The sequence below is a fragment of the Channa argus genome, chromosome 19 (genome assembly GCF_033026475.1).
Source record: "Channa argus isolate prfri chromosome 19, Channa argus male v1.0, whole genome shotgun sequence".
NCBI lineage: Eukaryota > Metazoa > Chordata > Actinopteri > Anabantiformes > Channidae > Channa > Channa argus.
The window spans coordinates 21,472,248-21,486,784 of NC_090215.1; the positions used below are offsets into that span (position 1 = coordinate 21,472,248).

At 40.2% G+C, this 14,537-nt stretch overlaps 1 protein-coding gene and 1 pseudogene across 10 annotated transcripts in view; both read right to left on the minus strand.

The window, feature by feature from the left end:
* Positions 1-1,147: 1,147 nt before the first annotated feature.
* LOC137104404 (NLR family CARD domain-containing protein 3-like) lies at positions 1,148-11,806 on the minus strand (annotated as a pseudogene).
* A 122-nt stretch (positions 11,807-11,928) lies between these two features.
* The window catches only part of LOC137104390 (histone-lysine N-methyltransferase 2C-like), a 57,314-nt gene continuing 54,705 nt past the window's right edge, over positions 11,929-14,537 (minus strand). For all 10 annotated transcript variants that reach the window (XM_067485463.1, XM_067485461.1, XM_067485458.1 and 7 more), the window contains 5 exons: positions 14,143-14,344; positions 13,940-14,056; positions 13,643-13,716; positions 13,363-13,471; positions 11,929-12,962 (listed from right to left, as the gene is read on the minus strand). In XM_067485463.1, the coding sequence (XP_067341564.1) occupies positions 12,870-12,962; positions 13,363-13,471; positions 13,643-13,716; positions 13,940-14,056; positions 14,143-14,344 (595 nt within the window). In that variant the 3' untranslated portion in view covers positions 11,929-12,869. The remainder of the gene's footprint in view (positions 12,963-13,362; positions 13,472-13,642; positions 13,717-13,939; positions 14,057-14,142; positions 14,345-14,537) is intronic.

Here is a 14,537-nt window from a genome sequence, read left to right on the forward strand (position 1 = left end):
GACTTAGTTTTGAACAGTCACACAATTTGTCCATAATGCACAACACATTCTTTAGTTATATATATTTATAGGACAGAACAGGAAGTGACTTGTTAGTTATCCACCGCATTTGGTAGCAAGCTGATGTTGTCCAGTGCATTCAAGCAATCTTCTTAGTGCATAGGAAAAGAATGTAAGTAATATCTACAGATTGCTGTTTGATTACATAAAGAAAAGCAACCCAACCACTTTCTTTCCTAACCCTAACCCACAAAAGCAAACAGCCACTATTAATATACAGTAACTATTCATGTTTTAAAGACCATTACATAAAGGACTTAAGGTTGCAATGCGGTCTTTCACAGAAAGCCTGTTCAACTATTCAGAAGGCAAATTGTTCCCCTTCATCTTTACTTGCTCATTCAGGCAGTGACAGTGAACCATGATGAGCCCCACAAATTCCCAAATTTGGGTAAAAGAAACTAACAGAAAATCTTTTTTTTTGTCGTACAGATGGATAAATAATTTTTTTGGGAGGGGTTCTTCAACTGGATTAGAGTTTTAGTCTGAGACCAAAAAATTGGCTTATGAGTGTGGCCACACCACAGCTTACTACAAACCTCAGAGTCTCCAGTGTAAAGTCTGGACTTTACAGAAGATCATGCAGCTCCTTCACTGCTGAATCCTGCAAGTTGTTTCCCCTCAGGTCCAGTTCTCTCAGATAGGAGAGGTTGGACTTCAGAGCTGAGGCCAGAGCATTACAGCTGCTCTCTGAAAGCTCACAGCTTTTAAGGCTGCAATTACAGGACACATAGTGAAAGATGAGATTTGCTACATTATCTGTGCACAATAAACATTTATAAACCTTTCTTCGTATAGATGGCGCATTTGTGTGTATGACAATGAACTGACCCAAGGGTCTCCAGTTTACAATTAGGACTCTTCAGCCCTACACAAAGTCGCCTCACTCCCAAAGTTTTCAATTTGTTCCTGTTCAGCTGCAGCTTTTTTAGATGGGAAGAGTTGGTCTTCAGAGCTGATGCCAGAGAGATACACCTTTTCTGAGTGATCCAACATTTTGACAACCTGCACACAAGTAAGATTATAATTAATTACTACAATGCATATTAATATTGACAATATTCTGCACAGTAGAATTACAGATTCCCTACATCACAGTCTCCAGTCTACAGTGTGGACTCTCCAGAAAACCACACAGCAGCTTCACTCCTGAATCCTGCAGTTTGTTGTCACTCAGGTCCAGTTCTCTCAGATGGGAGGGGTTGGACTTCAGAGCTGAGACCAGAGAATCACAGCTGATCTCTGACAAACTGCAGCAACTCAATCTGAATGCAGAATGCATAGAAATATAGTTCAGCATGGTCTGTTGTCTATTTGAGCACTTATTCAATTCATGGTTACTGCTTGTCCTTACACAGATGCAGACACAGAGTACAGATGAACTACTAACACTTGGTATGTGTACACTTTTTACACACAAAACATATGATGGAAAAGATGAAAACTTTCTGACTTTTGTAATTTGCTAAAATATTTTTTTTGTGTTTTGTCTCTTCTCAGTTATAAAATTTTGGAGCTGTGATGAACTCTAGCTTCACTGAGCATTGTGTCATGTAATACTGACTGATTTTGAATAATACTGAAGTATTGCTAATAACAAAATGTTCTACCTCAGAGTCTCCAGTCTACACTGTGGACTCTTCAGAAAGGCACACAGGTCCTTGACTCCTGAATCCTGCAGCTTGTTTTCACCCAGGTCCAGTTCTCTCAGATAAGAGGGATTGTACTTCAGAGCTGAAGCCAGAGAAGCACAGCTGCTCCTTGTTATCTCACAGTTATTAAGTCTGTGATTACAAGATAAATATAATGTCAGACATGATTTACACAAAACATTATGCTCCCCCTATTCAAACAAAATATGTTATCATTCAAAGTAAAAGTGCATAATCTGAAGTTAAAATAAAATGCACTAACCTCAAAATCTCCAGTAAACATTTAGGATTCTTCAGTCCAGCAGACAGCAGCACCACTCCTGAATTCTCCAAATAGTTGTTACTCAGGTCAAGTAGTCTTAAGTGTGAGGGATTTGACCTCAATGCTGAGGCCACAGTGTCACAGTGTATGGCAGATAGCTCACAGTCCGAAAGTCTAGAAATACAGACACCATGTTAAAATCATTCAAATCAGTGATTTTCCTAATAGAGCTCATCTGGAAGATCTGATAAATCATAATTTTTTTTTTGTTTTGTCCTTTGACCAGCACTGCACAGCTGGGGAGGGGAATGGGCTGTTGGGGGTTCAGTGTCTTGCCCAGAGACACTTCAACATATAGCCGGGACAAATCATACATGCTGAATTGTAAAATATTCTTGTACTGTAATTTAAACAAATTTCAATTAATTACAGTTAACTTAATCAGAAATCAAGTAGATATCAACACACAAATTAATTATTAAATCTAAAAATAAAGATTTACTACAATGTAGCAACTGACAAAACCAATGGCCAGTGACAAAAGTAAAACTCAAGTTGTTTCTTTATCCATATAAGAAGGGAGCACATATGCAGACATCCATCTCCCTAGGCATGGCACTAGCCCTACCATTTCAGACCAGATACAGGAGACACTCCATGCAGGGAGCTCTGGTTGGTACCTTACCAACTTTATCAAATCGAATTATATCAGCAGACTAATTTTCCTTTGAGTCAGGAGTCCTCATTCCTAGACAAGGGCCCTTATTTCAGGCACCTTATCTATGATTTTGTTGTTTTGGTCATTACCTGATGCTCCTGAGTATGAGTGAGGACTGGTAAATAGACTGACTGTTGATTTAAGAACTTAGCATTTACACTCAGCTTCCTGTTCACCGACATTCCTACTGACATTGCACCAGTTGAAGTTTATCTCTCATTCCATCTTACCCTCTCACATGAGCAAGATCAAAGATACCAAACATACTTGGGGTACTTCACCTGGACACTGACTCATTCACAGACGTTGTTGATCAAATCAATGTTTTTTTAAACTATTGCTTGACTTTAAGCCAAAATTCTCTGCAGTAGTATCTGCATGAAAATCAGAATGACTGGACCCATCTTATTGTACCAGCACTTACTGAGCCTTTCTGCAATTCCTTATGGCTGGGATCAGCCGTTGTTTTCCATTTATTGATGTGTTGTACTTCTTCAGGTCCAACTCATCCAGAACCTCCTCTGACATCTGCATCATGTAGGCCAGAGCTGAGCAGTGGATCTCTGAGAGTCTCTTCTCTGATCTGTTCTCTGACTTCAGGAACTCTTGGATCTCCTGATGTACTGAGTGGTCCTTCATCTCTATCAGACAGTGGAAGATGTTGATGCTTCTGTCAGGATATCATACATAGATATCATACATGTTCATTTTTTTCAGGTTGTTGATGATTCTCTGGATGTTTTCTGGACTGTTCATTGTCTGACCCAGCAGACATCCTAAGAGTCTCTGGTTGGACTCCAGAGAGAAGCCATGAAGGAAGCAAACAAATAGATCCAGGTGGCCATTTTGACTTTCAAGGGATGTTTTCATGGCTCTTTTCAGGAAGATGTCTATGGATGAATAAATGTCACTTTCCATGTTGACGCTTCCATCATCATCATAATCATCCCCCTCATCCTTGTCTGTGTCACTGTTGCTATCTATATCGTCATCACAAATGAATGAATCATCGTCGTCACTATTATTACTGTCTTCCAGGAAGTCCTCCACCACCTTTCTCTCCCTGTTGGTGTAACAGTGGAAGAAGTAAACTGCAGCCAGAAACTCCTGAATGCTCAGATGAACAAAGCAGTAGACTGTTTTCTGGAAGATCACACTCTCTCTTTTGAAGATCTCTGTACAAACTCCTGAGTACACCAAGGCCTCTGTGACATCAAGACCACACTGCTCCAGGTCTTCTTGGTAGAACATGATGTTTCCTTTCTCCAGATGTTCAAACGCCAGCCTCCCCAGCTTTACAAGAACTCCCCTGTCAGCCTCCGTCAGCTCCTGTGGACTGGTCTCATGTCCCTCATCATACTTGTTCTTCTTCCTCTTGGTCTGAACCAGCAGGAAGTGTGAGTACATGTCAGTCAGGGTCTTGGGCAGCTCTCCTTTCTGCTCTGTGGTCAACATGTGCTCCAGAACTATAGCAGTGATCCAGCAGAAGACTGCGATGTGACACATGATGTGGAGGCTCCTGGATGTCTTGATGTGGGAGATGATTCTGTTGGACAGCTCTTCATCACTGAACCTCCTCCTGAAGTACTCGTCCTTCTGCGCGTCAGTGAAGCCTCGTACTTCTGTTACCCTGTCGACACATGTAGGAGGGATCTGATTGGCTGCTGCAGGTCTGGAAGTTATCCAGACCAGAGCCGAGGGAAGCAGATTCCCCTTGATGAGGTTTGTCAATAGCACGTCGACTGATGACTTCTGTGTGACATCAGACACAACCTCACTGTTGTTGAAATCCATCGAACGTCTGCTTTCATCCAGGCCGTCAAAGATGAACAAAAGTTTACAGACAGCCAGCTGCTCTGCTGTGACCTTCTGCAATGTTGGATGGAAAACATGGAGCAGCGTGAGAAGAGTGTACTGCTCATCTTTGATCAAGTTCAGCTCCCTGAAAGAAAGCACAACTAGCACATTGACATCTTGGTTTTCCAAGTCCTCTGCCCAGTCCAGACTGAACTTCTGCACTGAGAAGGTTTTTCCAACACCAGCGACACCGTTGGTCAGAACCACTCTGATGTGTCTCTGTTGGTCAGGTAAGGCTTTAAAGATGTCGTGGACCTTGATTGGAGTGTCATGGAGGGTCTTCATCTTGGAAGCTGTCTCAAGCTGCCTCACCTCATGTTGGGTATTAACCTCCTCACTCTGTCCCTCTGTGTGTAGAGCTCAGTGTAGATCCTGTTGAGGAGGGTTCCACTTCCTGTTTCATCACTTCCTTCAGTCACACATTCACTTCTCCTCCTCACACTGATCTTATGTTCATCTAAAACCTCCTGCAGACCAACATCTGCCAAGAGATGAGAAACTATGAGAATAAATAAAGAAAGAGGTTTTTAGTAGTATTTAAATTGACCTAAAATTCAAGTGCTGTATGATAAATGTTTCTGTATTTAAACAAGTCCTGTTTTCAGAAACATCAGCAGACAGATGTTCAATCTTACTTTGTACAGTTCTGCTCTGACTGACTGTCTTCAGTCCAGGTCTTGTTCTGGATCTTTCTCCACACTGGGGACAGGAGGAGTCTCCTGATGTACCAGACTGGTCCCAGTATGAGGTGATGCACTGTCTGCAGAACCAGTGTCCACAGCTGGTAGAGACTGGATCCTTCAGGACGTCCTGACACAAAGCACAGCAGGACAGTTGCTCCTCCACAGAAACATCACTCTTCTCTTTCTCTCTGTGGACACAGAACACTGTTTATATGGTCTGACAGCACTTTAGCTTTTAAGAAAACTGTCACTGTGGTGTAGGTGAAACATGAAAACATCAATAATAATTAGTTGGAACCTGTGTCCTAACAGAATGTACAGTGTCAGTTTTCATTTTTTAGCTGGAACAGCATCATTATTACAGATGGAGTCAACTGGTTAGTGCTGCACTTCTGAGCTGCAACACTCTTTAGAGTTAAATATTTGGAGGAATTGTGCATTTGTGTTTGCCCTGGCATACATTTTGTGGAGCTTCCAGTATATGGCCTGTTAGTGCAGTAGAAATGGTCTCTTACAGTGTGTATGACGGTCCAGGTTCGTTCCTGAAGTAAAGAGGTGAATCTTTGGAACAGTCACTCTTCATGGACAGGCAGCTGGACACTGGAGATGGTGGTCTGCCCCCTTTATCCTCTAAGTGATTCATGTCCTTAGGTCTGAGATGTAAACCTGTAACTCGGGTTAGATTTGCTGAAAACGAGCTAAAAGTGTAAGATAGTTGTGTATTTTTCTTTTGATTTGAAGAAAACCAGTGTTCTCTCTGTCCTACTGTCTGAAGTTTGTTTAAATGTCATTAAAGCTGATTCAAACTCTGTCACACACACAGTCAAATAATTCACATCTCCTCCTCAGACTGATCTTATGTTCATCTAAAACCTCCTAAATAGAGTGCTTTAAAACACTGAGCTGGGATAGGCTCCATCCCCTGGTGATCCTGAACAGGATAAGCGGTTACAGATAATGGATGGATGGTTGGAATTTTTAAAAACTGTCACAGAGTGGGTCAGGTAAGGTGGCTCGCATGGCAGCTCCCGGCACTGGTGTTTGTGTATGTAAATGGGTGAATGCGATTTTTGCTTGTTACATTGTTAACTGCTGTGGGTATTAGTGAGGTAGAAAAATGCTATGTAAGTGCAGACTATTTATCAGCAGACAGATGTTCAGTCTTACTTTGTAAAGTTCTGGTCTGACTGTCCGGCTGCAGTCCAGGTCTTGTTCTGCATCTTTTTCCACATTGGGGACAGGAGGAGTCTCCTGATGAACTAGACTGGTCCCAGTATGAGGTGATGCACTGTCTGCAGAACCAGTGTCCACAGCTGGTGGAGACTGAATCCTTCAGGACATCCTGACACAAAGCACAGCAGGATATCTGCTCCTCCACAAAAACATGAGTCCTCTTCCTGGTTCTGTGAACACAAAGACTAGCAAAAAGATGATCAATTACTAGAAAACTGGCACAGAATTTAAGGACCCCATTTTTGAATGCACATTAATCTCCCACCTGTTTGTTCCTAATACAGTTGCAAATATTAACCTGCATCTTTAACCAATTCTTTTCATTAAAGAATGAAAAGAATCCCTTCAAGAATGGAGCATCAGTCACGTGGGCTTTATTGACTATAAAACTGGCCCATGTAGTCATATGGTCTCTCTTCTCCTACACACCTTACATTGCCTTCTTTTGCTTTGTGGTTTACTTTTTATTGATCTTGGGTTCATCAAATGGGGGTTCATTTGGGATCACCAAGGCCCTTTGGTATGCTTACATCTAACCTTAGTGTGATACATGGAAGGTTATAGCTGTGTACATTAAAGTGCCTTTGGTGTTCAGTACTCTAGTTTATTGTAGCTTTGGGGAGTATAACAGGATTTGTTTATCTGGGGTGCTTCCTTTAGTTCTAGGCAGTTAATTTTGGTAAGTTTTGGAAGGGAGCAGCGTTTATCATGAATATCTTTGGTTTACAGACTCATCCTATTAGACTCATCAAATTTTTGTTTGTATAAGCCATGCTTCGCCTATGTTGGCTAAAGTAGTAATTCTAAACTGAAGACAAACCAGTTCATTCTTTTCAATTTAGTATGATAGAAAATGTGGGTGAAGAACATGTTTTAGAAGCATTCCCCTAGTTTCTACCGGGTCATCTGTTTCTGCTCGTCTTTAAATTATTGTGAAATTTGTTTAAACTTAACCACTGGCCACTGTTTGGAAACTAGAGTTGATTGGGAGCTTGGGCTTAGTTTTGGTCAACTTACTAGTCCACATGTTCAAGTACCTGGGTTACTGATTTTTAGTGGGTTTTTTATAAAAAAGGTTGGATTTTTTTGGTAGTCAATACTTATACTAAATGCTTAATAAATAGTATGTGGTTGTGTAAAAAAATGTTTCAGCTGCAACTGTATAATGGGATGCAGAGAAAGTTTTTGACAGGGTGCAGTGAAAATTCTCAACCCTGACAGCAATAGTCTTGAATCAACATTTAGTATCTGGGTTACTATGTTATATACTAAATCTACAGCATGTGTAGATAGTAATATTTTAAGGGCTCCTACTTAGTTGTAGCAGGGTACAAGGCAGGGATGCCCTCTTATCTCACTTTTATTTGCGCTTGCCACTGAGCCACTAGATGCTTCAATAATAATGAATTTTAATTCATTATTATTATTATTATTTAATTACTTTTTCCCTGGAGTTATAATTGGAGTCAATAAGATCCTGTTGGATGCAGATGATGCATTAGTATTTATCTCTAAAACAGAACAATCTATTCCTCAGTTGGTTCAGCTTATTCATTTTTTTTCTAAAGACTTTGGTAACTAAGTATGCTAGCAAGTGAGTTCAGTCAAATAATGATGTGCATGTTGTTCCTGACACATGGATACTTTTAATGCCAATCTTTCCTCTTCTAGGACTGATTCTAATATTACAGGTTGAGCTTTAAAGCCAACAATTTAGTGTAGATGTGTATGTTTCATTAACATCAGACAAAGTAAAAAGTAACTAAACTATGCTGGAAAGTCTAAATAATACCTGACTGATAGGAAGTACTTGTCCTTTCCCCTGTCATATGTGGACTACAACTCTGTAAGTCAGAGCCCTGAAGATAAGCCCTATAGATCCTTGGAAGTTATGGTGGTGCGCGAAGTCGCAGTGGCCCGAGGCTCTCCCATTCACAGCAACGTTTTACCTTACACACATTTGGAACTTATGGAAATACGGAAACATTGCTTGGATTTTTTTCCAGAGGACATAAAATCCCTTTGTAAATGGGCTTTTCAGACACGGAAGTGCTCACAACATATCCGAGCGGCAGAGAGTCTGAGACCACAGAGATACGGACAACAAAACAGAGGTACATGGGAAATATTCTGCCTTCATGTACTGTTAACAATCCTGCCAATAATTAGGTTGTTAATTGAATTTACTTTACAGTACTTGCTTATCTCTATTAAAGAGTAAAAAACAAACGCCTTCTTCCTGGAACACAAATTTTATAGACATGATCGGAGTCTTGTGTGATTCTGCAAAAAAAAACAGAGGATCGAGCTGTGCCTGACCCATATTACATTTACATTACATTTAGTAAATGTAGGTACAACGCAGCCACTATCTAAGTCAAGGAGAAAATATCAAAGCAAAGTCCTATCAGAAAAAGATGGATAAATATAGACTACATTGAGTTGAAATATTTTCTTAACTTAACAAGTTGCAGTAAATGTAAAGTGGCAAGTTAGAGGAAGGAAAATTATTTTTCCAGTTACATTGAAGCTGAATACACTGGGGGCCTTAATTAAAGCCCACTGGGATGCACCTATTTTAACTGGCTGTTTATGATGATGGCACATAACAACACATTCCTATCAATCATGATTATATCAGTTATGAAAGACTGTGTAACTGCTATTTTCATAAATATTGCTTATCATAAAACTGAATTATAATAAATAATAATTCAGATAATATTTATTTATAATAAATATAAGTTTACAAATATCCAATGTATGTATTATAGTAAAAACAGTCTCTTACCTCAGGTCTGAGGGTCCAGGTTCATTCCTGAGGTCTGGGGAGGATCCTGAACTAAGTGCCCTTTCCTCTAAATCGCTCATCTTCTGGGCTTAAAGTAGGCTAAACCAGAGAGGCGGGGAAGATAAACAAAATGTATTCATTTAATCTGAAGACATTTCCAGTTTGAAGCAACTTAAGGAATGAAACTAAAAGTCGCTGATAGGCTGAGGTCAGGCCGTGTCTCTCTGACGTGCCAAAATTATGTCTTATGACTCTTAATCAAAAGATCTACTTGTGTTGTGTACAAATCATATGAAAATGATCAAATAAATGATCAAATAAAATAAACAATAAACTGAGGGTTTGGTCAACATAACAATGGGGGCCCACTCACCTTCTCTCATGCAGGTGAACTTCCTAATACTTATAATTACAAAACAAAACTGCAAACAGAAATCCTGTAAATTCATTGTACTTCATTCCTGCTCCTACACAGTACACGAGATCTCTGATACATATAGCATACAATACAATAGCCAGTGACACACTGGTAATGACTTTTATTTTAATTACATTTATCTAAATTAACAAAGACATGCTGTCAATGGTCAGTGCAGAGGTAGTTAATGAATGAGATTATACATTTTTCACGCCTTAATCATTAATCATGCATGTTGACCTGTATTTTTAAAGGGGTTTATCTTCTGCATTAACTAACCATAACTGACAGCGTTCATCTATGGATAATGGTTTTAACTAAGTGACAGGATGTCACCCCGCAGTTCTGTGACTGACGAATCGGTTTATATCACACACATTAGTAAAAAAACTCCCCGTTAACATGTTGGAACGCAAACTTTTACACCTGATCAACACATTTCACCTTCTCCCGTCGTCCGCCTCGCGCCACAACTAAGGTTTACAATTGTTGACAGCAGCAGGTTTGCTCAGCACTGATGACGTTTTGTACAGTAGTTGAGATTGTTTTGTCACTGTGCATCAAGTGTTATAAAAAATGACTTTTTCACTAACAGTGATTGTGATATCAGCTTACAGGTTGTGTGTAGGTCTATATATTAAAAACAACACAATTTACACCGCACTACTTCGCTTAATTGTCATTTATGTAGCCCTACATATGTATGTAACCTAGATGATTTATGAGATAACGTTAATTAGTAATGTCAAAATGTGTAAAATGTCCTTCAGACAAACTGGCAGCAATATATTTTAGCTCTTAAGACATTTTTTTCTTCTAAATTAAATTCTGACGGTCATAAAAATGCTCCGGAAAACAGAGCTAGTGGCAAAATGACCACAAAGCTTACTTAAATAAGTCTGTTGTGCTTCGAGATGAGGGTGGACGTTATCCTTCAGATCCTCTCAGAAGCTGAGCTGCGGGCTGTTGACACGACCGCTGTCTCATCTGGCAGAAGGGTTCTTACGTGCCGAATACGCCCATTCAAATTTACAAACAGACTTAATGTGGACAAACAGGCCACATATAAATCTAAACGTGTACTCTTATACAAGAAAGCATGAAAAAATATCAAAAGTTATTTAAAGTGGCGTAATAGCAGATCAGGATTCATTTCAGCTCTGAGCTTAAAATCCCCGCCAAAACCGCTGTTTGGCGCGCAAAGCATACTGGGATACATGGCTACCGCAAGTCCACCCAAGTCAACTCCCAAGGCTTCTTGGATAAAACGTTAGATGCAAACTCCGAAGTGGAACAGTACTTGGCCTTTAAATCATGACGTTTTGCCATCCAAGTACACAAGTACAGAGAAAACTTTGAGAAACAGCCCGTGGCAAAAATTTACACTACGGAAGCCGATAACAGCCACGAATGCTTTTATCCTGTGGCGATAAGCTTGATAAGTGGTGATAAGTTCATTTTCTTAAGATAACGAAATCATTTAACAAAACCTAAATGTCACAGCTTCCATTGATCACATCCAACGCCTTATCCTTCAAAGTCTCTGTAATATCTTGTGATTTCACCAGTAAATCTAATAGATTTTCCGCGTAACTGCGTCATTGTCTTACAGTGGTTAAATTATCAGACCACTTCAACATTAAGATAAATAGCTCAGGGCTGTTGGACGGCTAGAGTTTGATTCTTTGCTCTGAACAGCACTAATGTCTTCCTGCCAAAGGATGTGTTTGATGCTGTACTGTATCAAAACGCGCTGCAACTTTTGTGATCCAATTTCTTCCACAAAAAACAAAACAAATAAAAAGGTCAAATTCTATAAAATTGAGAAAAGATACAAACTCCAATATTCCCTGAACATTACAGAAGTTATAGGTGTGGCACAGGAAAGCAATAAATCTTCTGGCTCCAGCAGAGCAGCATCTCTCCTCTAGTCTGGTGTGTTACTATGGAAACAAGCTGCATGTTACTTCCAGTGCTTCCATCTATATTGTTTTTTGACGAATTTAAGTCAAATACATAAACACTATTTTGTTTTTGACAACAGACAAAATGTAAGTCAAACATGCAACCATGACCAGGACATTTTAGTATGAACCGCATTCATTCTAACTAATTTTCATTAACAAATAGCTCATCATCTTAAAGATGCAAAGAAAAGATCGTAGACATTGTAGATGAGGACTATGAACACAAAAGTCACTCAATCCCAAAACTTGAATTTTTACACACACAGTCATAAAGCTCAGAGCAGCAGTGGCGTTTCCTCAAGATGTAAAATATTTTATTTTCTGTAAATGATTCTAAATCAGATTCCACATTTTTCCCAAAAACAAAAAACAAACATCATCATCATCACTCTGTTTACATCCAATAATAAAAAACAAAACAAGGCTTCATATTGTATTTCTGTACACGTCAGCAGAGTCCTGATAAAACCTCATATGTACATGGCAGCAGGACTCTGAACTCCACAACACAAACTAAAAACACACGCAGACGCCTGCAGCCAAAATGCTGGGTGAAGAAAACACAAAGAAACTAAAAATGAAGGCCGCAGTGACATCTGCCCGACACTCGCTTACAGCCGGGACAGGAAACAGAAGAGCAGGTCAAGAAGGTGAGGATGAGGATGTTAAGGTAGCTCTTAGTGGAGTGATCTCTAAACATTTGTGTTGTTTTATTTGTTTAAACCTATGATACAGATATTTACATGCTGCGACTCCGGACCTCAAACTCACCGTGGATTTAGAAAATAGCTTCATTCAGTAATAAATTAAAAAAAAAAAAAAATCTCTTATTTTACACGAAATTAACAAAACGCGAGAAGGAGGAGGAAGAAAGCGACTCATGGAATCAAGTTTATCTGGAAATTTCTGTTTTTTGTTTTTTTCTGTTTTTTTAGTGCAACTTCAGTGATAAACCTCCGCTGAGGACGACACATTCTGGTATTTCAGTGGCGTTTACACTCACATTTACATCTGTGCTGTTTTTACACACAATATACACAGAGGACCAGCCTCTTCGTTAGCCCCCCCCAACACCAGTTAATCACCATAGTTCCCCCCAAATATAACCTGATCAACCCTGTACTGATCAGTTTTATTATTATCTTCTGATACGAGGCAGACCGAAGCCCACAGGGACACGTCCCATTGAGCTCCAGCTTCAGCACCAAGACACACAGAGAGAGAAACTTCAGTTCATCCATTTACGGCAGTTAACGGCTCCACAGTGACACGGGATCTTATGTTGGTCGTCCTCCAGGTCAAACTTGTAGTCATAACACAGCTGGGAAGCAAAGAGAGAAGGAGCAATAAAAGTTCATCCATTAATCAATGTAAGTTCTGATGTTAAAGTATTAGCATTAGCAAGAATGGAAGCTGATGATTTCTGTCTAAAATGGTTCGATTGATATACAGCTCCAGAAATATAGGACAGGACAGGCAGGAAAAGATGAAGGAATGGATTGACTAAGTGATGAATTAACTTATCCTGACTGATGAACAATACCGCAGTTTCTTAAAAAACTATTTAAACTATTACTGAGACAAAAGGTTTAAATATCGCCCTTTGTAGGAAACCTATGAAAACACTGCCACCTGCACACAGGTAGCACATTTTAAACCATCTCATCTCCAACCAAATGGACACATGATGCCCCTGATTAACAGGTGGAACCGTGTGGTACCTCTTCTCCTCTCTGGATGCGTCTGCAGGAGCTGATGATGATCTTGTTCTCCTTCTCCACAGTCACCACCTCAGTGATGCAGTTGGGAGCACACGAGTGGTTGATGTACCTGTCAATTACAGAGAGACTGTAAACAACAAGGCGCTTAGGGTCTGAATCTGTGACTGAGCTGCTCTGTTATGTGATGAAGACCAAGCTGTGTCTGAAAGTCAGGAAGTCAACCTTTGAGGCCACATTACTGCTGTTACGTAAAGGTGAAGTTTAAATTGGCTGCTCTCACCTGGCAGGTCCTCCAGTGATGGTGGCATCAATCACGTAGTCGTTGTCAATCCGGAACATGTACACACCACGGTTCTACAGACACACACAATCAGAGTAACGTACAGTTTTTTGTTGGAACATTTTAGGAAGGTGGCTCAGTGTCTTTTCAGTTTGTTTTTATTATTTTTAGATCAGGTTTCAACCAGCTGTTTATGTTTCACATTTGCTGCATCTCTTACAGATTAGTTTCTAAAGTTTTTTCAACCAATGATATGCTGCTTTTAGAAAATACCTCTTTTGTAAGTTAGAGTGTTACCTGTGACTCGTACAGCCTCTCCTTGCGATTCGCTACTTCACTCCTGATGATGGTGCCAATGTACTCGATGACCATGGTGCATTTCTCAATGTCTCTGGCTGCATACAAACCCAGACCCTGGGTACACACCAGCACACACACACAGTCAGTCAGTGATCAGTCAATGAGTCAACGGTTTTAGGTCTGTGGTCCAGGTGTCCTACCTGGATGCGAGAGCGGGCCAGGTACACATTGCTCTTCCACTCGGCCTTCATGCGTCGGTACTGGGACGACTTGGAGTGGCGTCCCTGATGAGCTCCTGCTACAGTCTCGCCCGGAGACAGAGAGATGACGCCGGGAACGAGGCCCACGATGGAGCCGACTGAGCCCTGACACCTGGGAGCGATGCTAGTCAACAGATACGGTCTGAGCCCAAGTCAAACAAACAAAAAACAGATACTTCAACATTTTATAAAATCCATACCAAGTGTATTTATTCCTTTTTGTCTTCATTCGGATAATTAGTTACACTAATAATATGTATAGAGATTTTGACCCACAACCTGTTCTGCTTTGCATTGTTCTCTTTAACTAAAAACTTGTTTTCAGCTTAAAACCC